The sequence below is a fragment of the Panthera pardus genome, unplaced genomic scaffold (assembly GCF_024362965.1).
Source record: "Panthera pardus isolate Hobbes unplaced genomic scaffold, ASM2436296v1 HiC_scaffold_8, whole genome shotgun sequence".
NCBI classification, from domain to species: Eukaryota; Metazoa; Chordata; class Mammalia; order Carnivora; family Felidae; genus Panthera; species Panthera pardus.
This window is the reverse complement of record NW_026527013.1, coordinates 34,682,374-34,700,868: the sequence shown is the minus strand read 5'-3', so window position 1 is coordinate 34,700,868 and position 18,495 is coordinate 34,682,374. Positions and strand designations below refer to the sequence as shown.

Sequence of the window (18,495 nt, the reverse complement as noted above, 5' to 3'; positions counted from 1 at the left end):
AGGGGGTGGGTAGCAGGTGTCAGCCACTTGGTGAATCCAGAAGAAACCAACCTTGAATATTCAAAGAACAGCATTAATGAAAGAAATCCACACAACAACAAGCGTTTGCCCAAGGCTTCCCCTGATTCTCTTTTCTTTTCCAGTGACCTCATTTCCAGGCTGCTGGTTTTCTTTCTGACCCTCTTCTCTGTGCATTCCCCCTTTCCCTTCTAGCTGCTCTCTCCATAGGAACCAGGCAGCAGGGTCTGTGGGCAGCAAGGCCTGCCCTAGCTTTGCTTCTTTCTCCCTGGCCTGTGGGCAGGAGAACCAACCAGGGAGAAACCAGCTTGGAAGCCAGGACAGGGTGCTGGCAAAATCAGGGCAGGGGCTGGTGCCATGGGACTTGGCGGGCTCACTTGTTTCCCTTGTTCTCTATGCCTCTTTCGTGTGTCTTCCCCCTCTGGGATATTCCTTACTATGTGTTCGTTCTCTCTCTCTCTCTCTCTCCCCCCCCCCTTCCTTCCCTCTCCCTCCCTTCCTTCCTCCCCCTGCCCCCCAGAACCAAGCCCTTTTCCTTCCCCCCTCCTCCCCGCCCCTCTCCTCTCTCCTTTTTCTCTTCTCTTCTTCCTCTCCCTCTCCCTGTTTCATGCTGGGGTTCTGAGTATGCCTAGCCTGTGCTTAATAATTAAGGCTGTAATTAAAGTGTAACTGGAAGCATAATTAAAATTCACTTTAATGGATCCTGGAATTGTGAAGCAATTAGGCATTTTGCTATGGCCCTGCAAGAGCAGCTGGAAGGAGAGAAGGGCCCATTTTCCTAGGCTCTGCTCTACCCAGTCTCTTCCGGCCCCACCCCCTGGTTGTTAACCTTGAGGAAGGCCTTCCTGGCCAGGAGGGACAGAGGAGTGGTGGCAGCTTGGAGTCTTCTAGGGCACCACATAGAGCCAGCTGCTGTTCAGCCCTTCTTAGAGAAAGTGGCCACCACAAAAGCCCCTGGAGAACCCGAGAAAACTCAGGAACAGTCACTCCTAATTTCCCTCAGGTCGTTTGGGGCTTCTGTTTCAGTGCTATTAAAAAAATGGGTTATTTGGGGGTGTCGGGCCAGCAAGGTGATCAGAAAATCTCCCACACCTCACCAACTCAAGCACACTTGGTATGTGTGAGTCCATCCACCGCCATTCAGCCCATCAGCAAGCCCAGGTTGTGTCATGGAAACTGCACTGAGCGCAGAGATCCTGGTGGGCCGGCCTGACAGAATGTCAGCCTAGATGAAGCTTGTGTTTGGTGGGGGCGAGAGAAGCGTCAGTGAGCAGTCCCAATAGTGCTGTGATTCCGGAAGTACAAGGTGGGATGGAAGCTCATTTACAAATCCTGCTCTAGTTTAGGGGCTGGGGGAGTAGTGACAAGGGAGGCATCCCCAAAGACATGCCATTTATTTTTATTTCAATTAATTTATTATTTTGAGAGAGAGAGAGAGACAGCACAAGACGCGAAGGGGCAGGGAGAGGGGGAGAAAATCCCAAGCAGGCTCTGCGATGTCAGCACAGAGCCCAGTGTGAAGCTCGAACTCACGAAACCATGAGATAATGACCCGAGCCACAACCAAAAGTCAGATGCTCAACTGACTGAGCCACCCAGGCGCCCAGGAAATGCCATTTAAACAATATCTCATGAACGTTTGGGTGTTGGCCAAGCAGAAGACAAGAGTTCTGGTTGGAGGACTCGAGGCCAAAGGTCCAGCATGTCTGCGGGTTCACGGATTTCTAAATCAGTCGTTTTCCACCTTTGGGAATACCTGATGCTCAGTTAAGTCCTGAAGAAGATGTTAATTCAGGAACTGGTTTAGTTAGGTTTCTTGGTTGCAAGGAAGAGTGACTTGTTCCAGTAGTCTCAGAACCCTAAAACGGTCCACAGCCAGTCTGTAGCTATGGAAAAGAACTCAGGTAAAAATGAATAAACAGTTCTCAGAATGGACAGCAGCCATAATGAAGCTGGCCCCCAGGAGGAGGAGGATGTGGCGTGGAGGCCAACCTCAGGAGCAGCACTCCAGCAGCCTGTGCACTTGACTCCACCCCTCTCTGCATGTTTGCGCTGCCTCTGTCTCACCTGCTTACTAACGGCTGATTAAGTCCTTTTCATGCTACTGTTTCCCATTTCGTGTGTGCTACCCATTCAGATTCTCAGCAGAGCAAACCTGACTGCACAAGCTAATGGCCATCATCTGTATTTGCACCACCCTTGGGTCAGGTGCAGTCATCTTGGGAACAGTCCATGTCTGCCTTGGGACGAAGATCACCATGTGGTCCCTCCTCAAGAAGGGGACAGTTGGTAGGGTCGGTGTAGTCAGGCAGGGAGGCTGGAGAAAGCAGACACCCTACTTGTACCTGATCCTTGCTCTCAAATAATTTATAGTATCATGAAGTTTAGACGATCTCATGTGTGCAAAAGTGCCACAAATTTTAAATTGTAAATTTGACTCCTCAAATAGGAGTCACCAGGAAATCAAAGTAGAGTGGGAAGACCAAAGGATTTTGAGACCTCATCCTGCCAATCACCAGGCCTCAGTGCCCTTGACCAAGAAATAAATAAATGAATAAAAAGCACTCATTTATAAAGGCCTGACTCACCAGGTCTTTTAGAACCACCAAATTCACAAGTTCAAAGGCTCAAAGTAATGTGGGAAGACTGGAAAACAGATTATTTTTTTTTATTATTGTCAATGTGATTATGACGATATCCTCTATTTATAAAGGTTGTCATTCATGGTTCAGCATGGATGTTTCAAGCATTAGTTCCAGGAATCATTCAGACCAGTGAGAGATCAAGTTCAGTTTTCATTCAACTACTTCCTAACTATTCCTAGCCATGCTAGCTAGACTTTAGCCTTTAACTTACCTGTGCCTCAGTCCTCCCTTCTGTAAAAGGAGATAATAATGGTAGCTCTCTCAGGGATGCTATTGAGTAGCAAATGAACTAATAGAACTGAACATTGCAGGACACCTGCTAAGTTGCTATTAATGCTTTTGTTACTGTTACCACTCCTGTTGATGCTGCTAATTCTCGTACAGGTTCAGTTCCTCAGAGAGAACTTGACAGGCTTGGCTAAGATCTGTGTTCACAGGAGGACTCTGTCACCAAAGGAAGGTAGTCAGAGATGTGGAATGTTCAGGGAGATGAATCTGCCTCTTGATGCGTGGGGTTCTTGGAAGCTGTCTGTGTGGAGGCTGTTCTAAAGAGAAAGGAAAGAAGGAGAAGAGCCTTTCTGACCCAAATTTAGATTTCTTCCCTGGTAGATTAGAGGACAGGTAGGCAGAGAACTCTGTGTCTCTGTTGAAGGAGATAGAGGTTTACATATTTAACTTTCATTGACCTTCTGGTCCAAAGACCAGTTCCATTCTGTGTCAGTCAGGACTTTGCTGCACACTGTGTCATTATTCCATGAAAGCCCTACTTACGGATTAATGTCAGAATTCCTTAGCCTAATATTCAACACCTGCCATCGTCTGATCCTCTGTTCTACTTTTCAACCTCTGGGACCTTGTCGGAAACTTCTACCATATGTATCAAAATGAACACTGAGGTTGGATTAATGAAATAATAAATCTTTACATCTGCATTAGGTAACTAGTGTGTAACAAATTGCCTTTAACACAGGGAACATTGTTGATCTCCGTGTTCTGTGGTAGGGAATATGAGTGTGGCTTAGTTGGGTCCTTTGGTTTAAGGTCTCAAAGCTGCAGTCAAAGTGTCAGCCAGGGATAGGGCCATATCAAGGCTCGACTGGGAAAGGATCGCTTCCAAATACATCATTGTTGGCAGGATATAGTTCCCCATGAGCTGTCAGGCTGAAGGCTTCAGTTGCTCCTCGGCTTTTGGCTGGAGGCAGCCCTGAATTCCTTGCCTCGTGGACTTCTCCATAGGGCAGTCCACAGTATGGCAATGTGCTGCATCAGAGTGAACAGAGTCAGAAGGAACAAGGAAGAAGTCCTGGGATTTTGGAACTTAGTCTCAGAGATGACATTCTGTCACTCTTGCTCTTCTTAGTCATTAGAAGCAAGTTGCTGGTTCTACCAATAGCCAAAGGGGTTACACAGGGGCGTGGACACCAGGAAGTAGGAACTGGCCACAGAGAGCCATTTTGGAAGCTGCCTACCACCCTTACAAAGTAATGTGTCAGTCAAAGTAACGCCGGCTCCTATAACAGGTAAATGTTGAAATGTGATTCTTAATGTAATAGAAAGTTCTTTCTCATTAATATGAAGTCTGAAAGGGTGCATGAGTAGGGTGCTCTGCTCTACAGAATTATTCTGGTATCCATGCTGAAGGAGGCATTGCCATGTCCAGAATAGGGGATTTTCAGAGTTGTCTTGGCTGGTGACATTCCAGAAGGTACACAGGGAAAAAACCGAGTGCAAGAGCTCACAAGGGCAATTTTTATGGGCACGTATTTCATGGCGCTCACACACTCTTGGCCAGAACTCAGTCACATGACCCCACATACATGCAAGGGAGACCTGGGAAATGTAGTTCCTGGTTGGGCAGAAGAGGAGCGTGACTGGTTGATGGTGAGCTTAAGTCGGCCACAGATTCCTAGACATTTACAGAATCCTTTCACATGTGTTATTTCATTTGCTCCTCCTCACAACCCATGCTGTCAGCATTATTATCCTCATTTTATAAACAAGGAAACCAACCAGCGGAATTCTGGTTAGAACATTCAGGTTGTATTATTAGAACAGAGTTCAGGTTCCCATCACTGCCACATACAGTCTGTGACTGTAGAAAACTTCTTTAACCTCTCTGTGCCTCTTTTGCCTCATCTGTGAAATAGGGACAATAAGATCTAGGCATCGTCGTCATAAAGATTTCATATACTGCGTGGAAGTCACTTAGCATTATGTCTGGCGTGTGTATTAGTTATGAGGAAGACGATCATAATGTTATGTCTGGGGATTAAGAAGTTGAGGCTCAAAGGTGTTACATAATTTACCTAAAACTGTGCAACTAATCTACAACAGAGCCAGGGTGAGAAGCTAAGGATGTTTGTTTGTTTGTTTGTTTGTTTATTTTGAGAGAGAGAGCCCAAGAAGGGGCAGAGAGAGAGAGAGAGAGAGAGAATCTCTCCTCACCGTCAGCAAGGAGCCCTTCTCTGGGCTCAATCTCACAAACTGTGAGATCATGACTTAAACCAAAGTGAAGAGCTGGACCAAGGCTTAACCAACTGAGCCACCCAGGAAACAGCTTCCTTACCTTTTGAATTTTGTTTCCCAAAGAGGATATTTAACAGATTTCCTGTGGAAAAGAGCAGTGAGTTAGCCTTGAACTAAAGATGCAATGCCAAGTGTTCATTTCACCACAGGTGTGGTGGCCCCCGGCTCCCAGGGAATCCACACTACATCACCTTGTTAGTGCAAATGTTCCTCTTGAACTCGGCATTTGCCTGTTTGTATGAAACATGCTGACCAAGTGCTTCCTTTTTATTTGTACTCTTAGGTCCTCCAAGGCCTATATTTCAAGGTCTTTGTATATAAATAGGCTCTGCCTTGCTAACTAGATAAAAGCACAGGAAATGATGTAAGATGAGGTATTTCATTAGACTCTTAAATGTTACCACATTTCTCCTAGGGGCTTGTTCACTCTGCAAGAACAGAAGAGCAGTTTGCTTGCTAAATAGTCAAGTCGAAGAAGCACACTTCTGGGTGGGGTAGCTTGGCCCACAAGTGCTACAGATCCACCGGGAATGGGAGACAAAGATACACCATCACAGGCTGCAGTACTCTTTTTGGGGCCCTCTGCCCTTTTTGTCATACGGAGCAGGGAGGAAGCGAGAACACGTGTGTTGAATAACTATCATTGTTTCCAAAGCGGTGGATTCATGGCCATAGGTGGGCAGACCCTCAGAACTTTAGTTTCATGAGATCTTTAAGACAGTTGCCTTCTAGTATGGGCCAAAACCATGTTAAATCCGCTCAACTGTGGATTATCAGCTGAAATGTCTGCTTTTATCAGTAAAAAAAAAAAAATGTCCATTAGTCTCAGGCAATTCCAGTCTTTCATCTTGCTTATTAGCCAGACCACCACTTGTTAGAGATCTTGCCACGTCATCTTCCCTGTGAGTGATGTCGATTAGAACATATATTTACTTCATTTCCTGTGAAAAGCTAGCTCACATCAGTCCTGTGCATCTTCACTTGTTGCTTTCAGTATTCTGTGGCTACCAACCCATCGATTCGCCGTTCTCTCACTCATACTTGACACATAGCTTTTTCTTTAGATTCCATATTCAGGTTGTTCAAGCAAGGGGCACATCGGTTTCATAAGATTTTCTTTTTTCGAATCAGTGGACTAAGTAGTTGTTAATCTCTCTTCGTTCACAGTCTTATAAGAATGTCATTATCTGCATTTTTTAAATGCCAGAAAAAAAATAGGTAGTATATTTTTATGTAATATTTTATGTATGTTATTTATTTATATTTATATATTTTATTTGTATTTAAGTAAGTTTATATAATTTATATTGTATAAGTGTGTGTATAAGTGTACATATATTTATATGTATTTTTATTTATATCTTATATATATACACATATATGTGTATATATACACATATATGTGTATATATACACGTATATATGTATGTGTATATATACGTGTGTGTGTGTGTGTGTGTGTGTGTGTGTGTGTGTGTGTGTGTATATATATATATCTTATAATGCCAGACATTTGAGGTGAAAAAAAGGAAAAAAGTAAATTTTTCTGGTGGATACATCTAAATAGCCAAATCTGAATCATAAAAAAGCTGAACCTGAGCTGTAATTGGTGAGACCTGGGTCTCGCACAATTTCAGGTTGTACGAAACTTTCCAGGGCCCCACCTCCAGTTTCATTTCAGTGACTGTCCATACCCCCCTGCCCACCTTCTAGGAACCAATGTCCACGAGGCCCAAAACATCCTCAGTAACAGTGGACTCCCCATTACTTCAGCTGTGGACCTGGAGGATGCCGCCAAGAAGTCTGTGGCCAGCGTGGCTAAGAAGTGACAGCTTCGTCCTGACCCTTGGAGGAAGAAGGCCATTGTCTCATAAAAAGGAATGATTCATCACTATGAAGGAAACGGTCATCCAATTGGGGGGGAAATGGGTGAGGGGATGAGCCATAATCACTCTGTGAAAAATCTTAAATCTGCATTTTCTTGAATAAGATCGCTAGCCCACCTCAATAATCTGATGTCGCTTACAGTCTTCCATGTTCTGTTCTCATACTTTTCGGTCACTGTGAACCTGCTCAGTAAGCATTGCTTGTTGCCGACTTTAGGGGAGCAGTCTGTTTGGCCAAGCAGTGTGTGTATATACAGAATTTGAGATCAGACCAATTCTACGATTTTTAATAATAAAAAATTCACATGCTCTAAAAAGTCAAACAAGATTACATTTAACAGCTTAACTTTCAAAAAGGCACAGCGAAGACATTCAAAACTGTTATACACTGCAACAGCTTTTACAAGTTTCTAATTCCAACGCACTTAGAAAGTCCATGAATGTTCCAAAACACGTTGTTTTACAGTGGAAGATCGACATTAATATCCCACACATGTATTCTACCATTTGCCTTAATAGTGAATATACTGTGTACCTCACACTAAAAATAACGCCAGAAGCCTTATTTGTGATTTTGGAATAGAAGCTTCTATTTCAACGTCAATACCGAAGAATGCTGATTCTTATGGAAATCTCCATAATTAAGTCATTTCAGGAAGAGACAGCACTCAAGATCAAATTATGTTGTGTTGGTATCTTTCCTCCCCTCCTTTTTCCCTCCAGAATCTACCAGCTGGGAAAATGTAATTGAGAGAATCTGGCTTTTTTTTTCATAATGCCTGTTTTTGTGGTGGGAAAGGATTTGAATTAGGTCTTTGTTGAAATTTTAGTAAATTCTTATCTGTACACAAATTTAAATAAAATCCTATGTTTTGTAAGCTGTAAGAGCTGTGTATTTCTTGTGTTAGTCAATTTCATCCCTCAATTTTATGTCTTAGATAAGAATCCAAAATTAGAAAATTTGGAGTGTTCCAGGATTATTTCAGTTTCACTCACCTTTATCAACAACCATTTCTGTTAGCAGAATGTGCAATGAAAGAATAAAAATTATAAGCCCAGGTAAGTGTTACAGTGTCTAACAGGTTAAAATGTGACTTCAGTCTGCATAGCACTGAAGGAAATATAGGTGTAAACTCATCCTATTTAATGAGGTTCAGTTGCCAGAATTGAAGGTCTTTCTCTTCATGTATGAATGTTTAGCAGACCAGACTTTTGTTTGTTTGGTCAGTTTACATTGTTCTCATAAATCTCACATATGGACAGCAGTTAAAATGTCATTTTTTTTATAGCTCCATATTTGCCACGGAGAAAAAAAAACATTGAATGGATCAGTCTTACAGTCTTTTTAAATTGTTATGCAATGAATGAAAAATATTACCAATGTCTTTTTAAATGTGGTTTGGCTTTTGATCGCTTAATAACTAGTTAGCAGGTAAAAGAAATAACATATACATTGTCAACTAGACAAAAATCAGCATATTTAAATTTTTTGCCCTTTGTAAAAGCTTATGTTCACATAGCTATATTTACTGTTGTTTCATATGAAGCCAATTTGGAGGAGGAGATAAAGGAATGAAGTCATTCATGTGGTCAGTTTCTAACAGGGTTAATAGTAAGCAAATAGTCCTTTATTTTCAAATAAGTGTTTTTTTCCTTTTTTTTTTTTTTTTTGTCAGAATTAAGTTCTTTTTTCCCTCTTGGAAGTTCGAAGTTTGAGTTTATGTCATTCACATAATATCTTGGGGCAGACCTCAGCATAGTTTCCATAAATATTTCTGGAATGAATCACTGGTATGTGTGTGGTGACCCAGCTATTGTGACTGATGACACAGGGTAGAATTAGGGACAGTTGGTGTTGGTAGTGCATCTAAAATCTTCCATATGTTATCTACACCAGCATTCCCTATATTTCTGACCTTCCAGCATCCCTTTGAAGTCTGTTTCCAGATCTATATATAAGTATGAACAGTAATTTCCTTTAAATCAGATCAGTAATTTTTTTTTTTAGGGAGAGAGAGAGTGTGTGTGAGCAGGGGAGAGGGGTAGAGGAAAAGAGAATCTTAATCAGGCTCCACAGTCAGCACGAAGCCCAATGCAGGGCTCTATCTCACGACCCTGAGATCATGACCTGAGCTGCAATCAAGAGTCAGATGCTCAACTGATTGAGCCACCCACACACACCCCCCCCCTCCCAGAGCAGTATGTTTTAAGCTATTCTAAGCAAGAATATCCATTAAAGGAGGTGACAGTCCAATCATAGTACTCACTACGCAAGAAGTTTACAGAGTAGTATACACTTTTTACCTGAAATGCTTTGCACATGAGATTTTAAAGATTTTGTTACTCTATTCATCCTTCTCCTGGAACAAACATCAGATTTAGAGGTGATTAAAGTCCTGACCCCTCCCACTTAGCAACATTCACTTTCTTTGAGTTGATTAACCAGTGATATTTGTCCAGTCTCTTGTAATGACAAAAACCCAACTCAGACTTAAGAAAAACGGGGGAGAACTGTTTTGTTCTTTTGATTATAAAAGACAGGGGTTCCAGTTTCACTTAAGCCTGGATCCAGAGATTCAAACCCTCAGAACTTGGACTCTGCATCTCAGACCAGCTTGTGTCCATGTTGCTTTCGTTCCAGGCAGGCCATTTCCACAAACTGGCAGAATGGCTGCTGTTCATGCCTAGAACATGTTCTCAGGTTTAGCATCCCTGAAAGAGAAAGAGAGAAAGAGGAGATGAGAAAGAGAGAATGAAAGGAAGTAGGGGGAGACAGAGAGAGAGAGGAGACAGAGAGAGAAAGCTTGAGGGAGGGAAGAGGAAGGAAGGAGGGGAGCTACTCTCTCTTGGTAATTGTAAGAGACATTCCAGAATTGAGATGACCAACTGTTTTGGCCACGAAACAATCCGTGGGCCAGTCTTCTGGCCAGGAGTTTACAGGACTCTGATGAATCCTGTATGATGAATCCTCTGACGAATCTGGATTAAATACCTACCTTGTTGGCCTAAGGATGATGCCAGCCTGACCCAAACTGCCAGAGCTGGGAGGGAGGAGTAGCTCCATAAGGAAAACTAGAGCTCCAATAAGAAGAGTGTATTCAGGGAAGGAAAAATAAAAGAAGACAACCATGCTCATCAACCATAAAGCAATGAGGCTGAACGAATTATTCCATAAGGATGCTTCCAACTCTAGAATTTCATGCTTCTGTTCTAGTAATTTCTTACCATTTCTTTGAATGACATTTTCACCTGTGCATACAAGTTACTAAGTTTTTGTTTATAGATGTTACTTGAGTCATCTAAATATTTGACCTTAATTGATTTGTCTTGAACAGTAATGTCTGTCTAAGAAATAATGACGTTGTGGCAATTAGCTCAATTTTGCTTTTGTATTTAAGTTGTAATTCAATTTGTAAATTAGTAACATTGCCAGGAAACTTTAAATGGCCTGGTTGGATCTGTGAGTCATTTTTAATTAGTTCTTTTATGAACTAATCCCCCTCAGTTTGTGGTCTGAAAGGGAAAGAAGTCATCCTAAAGAATTATATATTTTTTTATTCAAGATCTTAATAAAAGTGGGAAGAAAAATTTATGTTTTGACATTTCTAAATTAAACATTTAAAAGCCCGTGATCAGGGGTGCCTGGGTGGCTCAGTCGGTTAAGCATCCGACTTCAGCTCAGGTCACGATTTCACGGTCCGCGAGTTCGAGCCCCGCGTCGGGCTCTGGGCTGATGGCTCAGAGCCTGGAAGCCTGCTTCTGATTCTGTGCCTCCCTCTCTCTCTGCCCCTCCCCCGTTCATGCTCTGTCTCTCTCTGTCTCAAAAATAAATAAACGTTAAAAAAAAATTAAAAAAAAAAAAAAAGAAAAGCCCGTGATCATTTGCAGGATGCAACCTATGTTCAAAAAATTAAAATAAATGGAAAACAGATAATAGTGGTTAAAAAAAAAAACGTTGGGAAGAACAAGGAAGGGTATGTGAGAAGATAGTCTTCTATGGATATGTTCTTCAAGTAGATGTTCTTAAATATCCTTCTAGATCTGGAGTTGGCAAATTAAGATCTAAGCAGCTATTTGAGTGACTAGAGTTTTATTGGCACACAGCTCTGCCTTTTTATGCTTCTGTCGTCAGTGGTTCATGTCATGCTGCAGCAACAGAGGTTAGCTAGTTGTGACAGAGATTTTACGACCATAAAATATTTATTATTTGCTCTTTTATGGAAAAAATAAACAGATAAAGTCTATTTAGCTAGATAAATTAAAAAATATAATATTTCTCCAAAACTGACAGCAACAGATTATGGTTTCCAAACTGGGGAAAGGCAGACTTAGACATTAAAGTGAAACCAATGAGTAAGTAGGAAATAGGATCTCTGATCTTTCCATTTTAAATCTGGGGAGAAGTTAGTAGTTTACGAAAGGCCGTTTGCCATTGAAAACTTACTCAGTTATGCTAATTTGTGTCTTTTCATCGCCACAAAAATTGCCTGCAGGTAGCTTGGTGTGCTATTGAACATATGCTGTTCTTGACTACATAGGGGTGTGTTGGAATATCAAATCATGGCTATCAATATTGAGCTCACAAAGAGCTGTAGCTATTGAGTCATCTTCAAAGTGGTCCTTGTTAGACATTGTTGCACATAATTTAATCTTGGGGTCCTGGAAAGATGATAAGAAAGTAAGAAAAAAGTCATTTCAGTGCACCTGCCGCCCACAACGTTGCTGCAGAGGCATTATTCCTTTTTACCATTGAGGAGTTAGTAACATAATGAGATAAAAGTTGTTCTGGTCATGTTACATAGTTAGTGGCAAAAATTTAGACTTCTGGACTTCTGATAATCCTATCACTTCTGTGGCATCCCTGCCCAAAAGAACTTTCTTCACTGAGGGCAGTGATAAGTATTGACTCTATCCGATATGTAGCTGCTAGCCACAGGTGACTTTTGACCACTGTGAACTGAATTTTAAAGTCTGCTTAATTTCAATTAATTCATGGCCACTTGTTGCTGGTGGCTACCATATTGAACAGCATAGGTCTGTAGTCTAAATCTGATGGGTTTTGGGATGCATCACTTTGACGTCAGAAGACTTCACATTGATTTACTGCTTACTGTCTGCTAGGAACTTTACCTGTGTTGCCTTCATTAATCCCCTTAGCAATTCTGTGAGTCTTTCATTCTTATTTTATGGATGAGAACCTTGTATCTCAGGGAAGGTAAGAACATGACCAAGAACACACAACTGGCATTTGGCTGGTCAGGATTGAAATTCTGATCTTTTGCATCCAAAGCCACTGCTCTTGATTTTAAACCCCAACTCCGTATAGTTGTGCTGCTTGTAGTCATAGAAAATTTGAAAGAATGTTTGAGGCTAAGACATTTAGGAACCTGGGTTCTTGAATCTGTTTCCTTTTAAGTGTACCCCATACCTTGGGAAACACAAGTTAAAAGCCCAAAGATAATCTTATGCGATTGGACAAATAGCATGGACTACAATGGGAATGGCACCTTCCTGGATTTGCACAGTGCATAAGGCAAGGGCCCTTTTCCAGAGTCCTAATTCCAAGTGCCTTCTCATAAATCCATTGCCTTTCCCAATATACAAAACCATGATCACCCTATAAGACAAAAGGCGGGGAGGTGAAGGCTGGAGACAGCATTATCACAGCAGTAGGAGAAAGTGTAGCTAGCAACATCACCTTTCTTCTGGAGTATGTTCGGTCCAAAAATGTTGTCTCAGATTTTGACATTTGAAAGAGGCCAGTTGAGATTCTTAGGCACCTTATGCCGAACTTAACAAATCCAAAGTTGATTAGATTTCATATGCCAACTATGGGAAAATATGCTTTTTTTCCCCTTGTTCTTCCTTTGTGTGTAAAGAGGCAGTATATAGAGACATGATTTTTAACTGGGAGCTTGTTTATCTAACTTTATTTTCTAGCTAGCAGAGAAAGAAATGAAAGTCATTAATGTAGCAGTCACAGAGATATCTGCTCTGAGGTCAGACAAAGCCTGGTGAGACAAACTGGAAGATTTGAAGATTTTTTTTTAAGTTTATTTATTTATTTTGAGAGAGAGCACGCCATGCTCATGCTCGGAGAGGGGCAGAGAGAGAGAGAGAGAGAGAGAGAGAGAGAGAGAGAATCCCAGGCAGACTTGTGCTGTCAGCACAAAGCCTGACTCGGGGCTTGAACTCCTGACCATGAGATCATGACCTGAGCCAAAGTCAAGAGTCAGATCCTCAACCAACTGAGCCACCCAGACACACTGATTTGGAGATTTTTATTTGGAGTTTGTTTCGAATTCTCCTTTAATATTGAATATTTGTGTGCTCTAAATCCTTATAATTATTTGCCCATTTTTAAAAGACCTTGTATTTTTAAAAGCATACACTACAAACAAAGACTAAACTGCACTTCATTAAAGTTTTTAAAAATTTGCAGAAAACTTTTTCAGAGAGTAGAAGCAATCCAGATATCTACCAACTGATGAACGGATAAATAAAATGGGGTGTATTTATGTGAGGGAATATTATTCATCTATTAAAAGGGATGAAGCACAGAAATGGTATGGTATGGATGAACCTGAAAACATTACTAAATGAAAGAATCCTGTCACAAAGGCCACATATTGTATGATTTTATTTATAGGAAATCTCTGGAATAGATAAATCTATAGACACAGCATGTAGATTGGTAGTTTCCAGTACTGGAGGGGAGAGGAGAATGAGGAGTGCCTGGTAAGTGGTACCAGGTTCGCTTTTAGGGTGAATTTAGATGGTGGAGATAGTGCAAACCTCTTTGAATATACTAAAACCCACCGAACTGTATACTTTTAAAGGGTGAGTTTTATAGCATATGACCTGTCTCAAAACATTTTAGATAAATGGATAGGTGGAAGACCTTGAATTAGAATTTCACGTGTTATAAAATTATTGGTTGGGTTTTATTTCCAGCTCTTGGTTTATATTATCTCATGAATATAGTCAGGTGACCCTACCAGTTGGTGCTCATTTTTGTATGTGTTCATGGAAAGAACAGTAGTCACCTTGCTTTCTAGATTTCAATGAGAAATAGATTACTTTTTGAAAAATATCTGAACCTCTGTGTATAAACAATAAAGTCATTGTTACCCACCTTAAACACTATGTCATGGAATGCTGAGGTTTATTTTTCTTTTTTAAATGACCCCTAGTTTTACATATTTGGTTTTAAAGTTTGCCTTTCAAAGATGCCCTTTGTGGGACTTTTTACACATGTATTAAATAAGAACTCTTTTAACTTTCTGTTGTTTAGAATATTACACAGTTTACGGGCATCTGGGTAGCTCAGATGACTATGCGTCCAACTCTTGATTTTGGCTCAGGTCATGATCCGAGGGTCATGGGATCAAGCCCTGCATTGAGCTCTGTGCTGATCATGGAGCCTGTTTATGATCCTCTCTCTCTTTATCCTTCTGCCCCTCTCCCCTGTTCTCTCTCTCTCAAGTTATATGTGTGTGTGTGTGTGTGTGTGTGTGTGTGTGTGTGTGTGTGTATATATGATTAGAATGTTACATGCTTTGTGTAAACACATTGATATTTGTAAGCTCTCAGAATATTGCATGTGGGTTTTAAAAATATTTTTTAAATGTTTGAATGCATTGAAATGCATTAAACTGTATTTTTCCATAGTTTTATTTTTAATTTTTACAAAAACCCAATTGTGTTAACAATAAGCATTTTAGTAAGCAAGATTGGCAAAAATATAATGAAATGGATATTTCTCTTTAGTTTGGCAACTGCTGTGTAATCAGGAAAAACTAGCTAGAGGGCAGTTTTTTGGTGCAGATTAACAGACTGAAAAAGTTCATAGTTGCATGTCTTCAGGATTTGGAAATGGCTGCTGAATGGCTCCCAGTGACACAGAGACAACACCTGGGCTGAGCTGTCTGAAGCAGAAGTGGGAAGCTCCATTCCAAAAGCAGAAATGATCTCAGGCCAGAGGGTTTCTCTCCTCACCACCATTGTGAATGGGGACAGCATACAGTCCCAATTAGCTCCAGGTAGCCCTGTTCTGGGATGTGTAACACAGCCACAGAGGAGAGAGCGTGGTTTAGTTCTTCTGAGACGGCAGATAGATTGAGTTTCTGTGCACCTCCCCACCAGCATTCCCACTGCTGGCACACAGACTCAGCAAACGAGTTGGAATGTCACTTCCCAGCCCTCAGAGTGGTGGAAAACTGCTCTCTGATTAGGTGGGCAAAGAACCAAAGAGAATTTGCACGTACAACTTCAGAACAAAGCATAGAAACATGGAACGATTGGTGTCAATCATGAACAAGAAAAAATGGAAGAGCATGGTGTCTTTACCATGTAGTAAAGGAGAGAGAGAGGAGCACCACACATAGCATACAAATGATCTTTTTTGGAAAAGCAACTATTCAAAAAGTAGGAAAAAAAATTCCCTGGAAGACCTTCATATGGTGGCACAGCCTAGAAATTCTCTGCTTCTTTCGTTCCTGAAATGCAGCTAGATCAGCACCAAACCATTCTGCACACCTAGAAAATTTGATCTGAGGACTAACAACAATCTGCGTAACTTCACCCACAGAACTCAGCAGGTACAAGGCTTGGAGATGTGAACTGGGGGAGAGAGAAGCTGTGGAGAGTGGGGAGCTTTTTGTTTGCGGAGAGAGAGGATGGAGATGGAGGAGAGTACGAGAAAAGCACTTCCCACCAAAAGCATCTGGAGAGAAAGTGGAAACACCCGCAGAAACTGAACTAGAAGGGGAGAAAGGAGAAGGTTTTGTTGCCATTAGGACTCTATAAGCAGGGGCACAGAGTAAGAAACTCCACAGTTCGATAGCTGGCAGTGCTGTGGTGGAAAGAACGAATCCCTAGGAGCAGACAGAGAGGTCCAAGGGGTCCTTGGGCCACATGGGGAGAGGAGTTTCCCCTGCTGGGAGGACATTTGGTAGAGGCCATGCAGCCTCCCCAAAGGCAAAGGTCTCATTGGACCCCAGATTACAGCCACGTTTGCTGGTGTTAGAACAAAGAAGGTAGGTTTATGGAAAAGCCTGCTGCCAGATGGGTGTTGTGATTTAATATAATCCCTGAACCACTGCTGCTACACGATAGCACGAAATTTTTCTGGGGTGGGCTGGCACCTGACTGCAGTCTCTGGGCCTCTCCAGAGACCTGGTCGTGTAACATTATCAGGGGCAGGCTGGCACCTGGTCATTGCTTGGCGAGACCTTCCCCCAGAGGGTCGGAGTGAGTTCAAGCTGCAGAGCCCTCAAGTGAGGGGATTGGCAACACAACCCCATCTGAGATAAAATTTGGGAGGGAGGTGCCGGTTGGCAGGCTGATGGCTTGGTGGTAGACAGTGTAGAAGTGGGACACAAAGGACTCAAGTAAATAAAATCAAGAATGAAAGAGGAGAGATCACAACCAACCCTGCAGAAACACAAACAACAATACGAACAATAATAAAAGAATATTATAAGCAATTATATGCCAATGAATTGGGAAATCTGGAAGAAATGGACAGATTCCTAGAAACATAAAAACTACCAAAACTGAAACAGGAAGATAGATAATTTGAACAGACCATAACCAGTAAAGGAATTGAATTAGGAAATAAAAACCTCCCCAAAACCATGGTTTTCCAGGGGAATTTTACCACATCTTTAAGAGGAGTTAACGCCTGCCTATTCTTTTGAAGCTTTTCCAAAAAAGAGAAATGGAAGGAAAAGTTCCAAATTCGTTCTATGAAGCCAGCATTACCTTGATTCCAAAACCAAAGACCCCACTAAAAAGACGAACTACAGACCAAATTCCCTTATGAACATGGATGCAAAAATTATTAACAAGATAACAAGCCAACCAGATTCAACAACACATGAAAAGAATTATTCACCATGATCAAGTGGGATTTATACCTCGGATGCACAGCTGGTTCAATATCTGCGAATCAATCAATGTGATACATCATTTTAATAAAAGAAAGGACAAAAACCACATGATCCTCCCAATAGATGCAGAGAAAGCATTCGACAAAATACAGCACACTTTCTTGATTAAAAACCCTCAATAAGGTAGGGATAGAAGGATCATACCTCACGATCATAAAAACCATATACAAGAGACCCACCGCTAATATCACCCTCAATGGGGAAAAACTGAGAGCTTTCCCCCTAAGGTCAGGAACACAACAGGGATGTCCACTCTCGCTGCTGGTTTTCAACATAGTGTTGGAAGTCCTAGTCTCAGAAATCAGGCAACACAAAGGAATAAAAGGCATCCAGATTGGCAAGGGGGTAGTCAAACTTTCATTCTTCTCAGACAACATGATACTCTTTGTAGAAAACCCAAAAGATTTCCACCAAAAAACTTCTAGAACTGATCCAGGAATTCAGCAAAGTCTTAGGATATAAAAATCAATGCACAGAAATCAGTTGCATTTTTATACACCAATAATGAAGCAACAGAAAGAGAGATCAAGGAATCTATCCCATTTACAATTGCACCAAAACCCATAAAATACCTAGGAATAAACCTAGCCAAAGAGGTGAAAAATCTATACACTGAAAACCATAGAAAGCTTATGAAAGAGATTGAAGAAGGCACAAAAAAATGAAAAAATATTCCATACTCATGGATTGGAAGAACAAATATTGTTAAAATGTTGATACTACCCAAAGCAATCTACATATTTAATACAATCCCTATCAAAATAACACCAACATTGTTCACAGAGCTAGAACAAACAATCCTAAAATTTGTGTGGAACCAGAAGAGACCCCGAATAGCCAAAGCAATCCTGAAGAAGAAAACCAAAGCTGGAGACATCACAATCCTGGACTTCAAGTTATATTACAAAGCTGTAATCATCAAGACAGTATGGTACTGGCACAAAAACAGACACTTAGATCAATGGAACAGAATAGAGAATGTAGAAATGGACCCCACAAACGTATGGCCAACTAATCTCTGACAAAGCAGGAAAGAACATCCAATGGAATAAAGACAGTGTCTTCAGCAAGTGGTGCTGGGAAAACTGGACAGCAACATGCAGAAGAATGAACCTGGACCACTTTCTTACACCATACACAAAAATAGACTCAAAATGGATAAAAGACCTAAATGTAAGACAGGAAGCCATCAAAATCCTAGAGGAGAAAGCAGGCAAAAACCTCTGTGACCTTGGCCGCAGCAACTTCTTACTCAACACGTCTCCAGAGGCAAGGGAAACAAAAGCAAAAATGAACTGTTGGGACCTCATCAGGATAAAAACTTCTGCACAGCAAAGGAAACAATCAGCAAAACTAAAAGGCAATCAGCAGAATGGGAGAAGATATTTGCAAATGACATATCACAGAAAGGGTTAGTATTCAAAATCTGTAAGAACTTATCAAACTCAACACCTAAAAAACAAATAA

The 18,495-nt window shown here is 41.3% G+C and overlaps 1 protein-coding gene across 2 annotated transcripts in view; it reads left to right on the top strand.

Moving 5' to 3' along the window:
* SUCLG2 (succinate-CoA ligase GDP-forming subunit beta) overlaps window positions 1–18,495 on the top strand; it is a 330,026-nt gene that overhangs the window by 265,764 nt on the left and 45,767 nt on the right. Inside the window, exon 11 of one of the 2 annotated variants that reach the window (XM_019469763.2) lies at window positions 6,903–7,960. The exons of the other annotated variant lie outside the window; for it this stretch is intronic. Within the exon in view, the coding sequence (XP_019325308.1) occupies window positions 6,903–7,018 (116 nt within the window). The 3' untranslated portion in view covers window positions 7,019–7,960. Of the gene's footprint in view, window positions 1–6,902; window positions 7,961–18,495 lie in introns of those variants that run through there. 2 annotated transcript variants of the gene reach the window in all.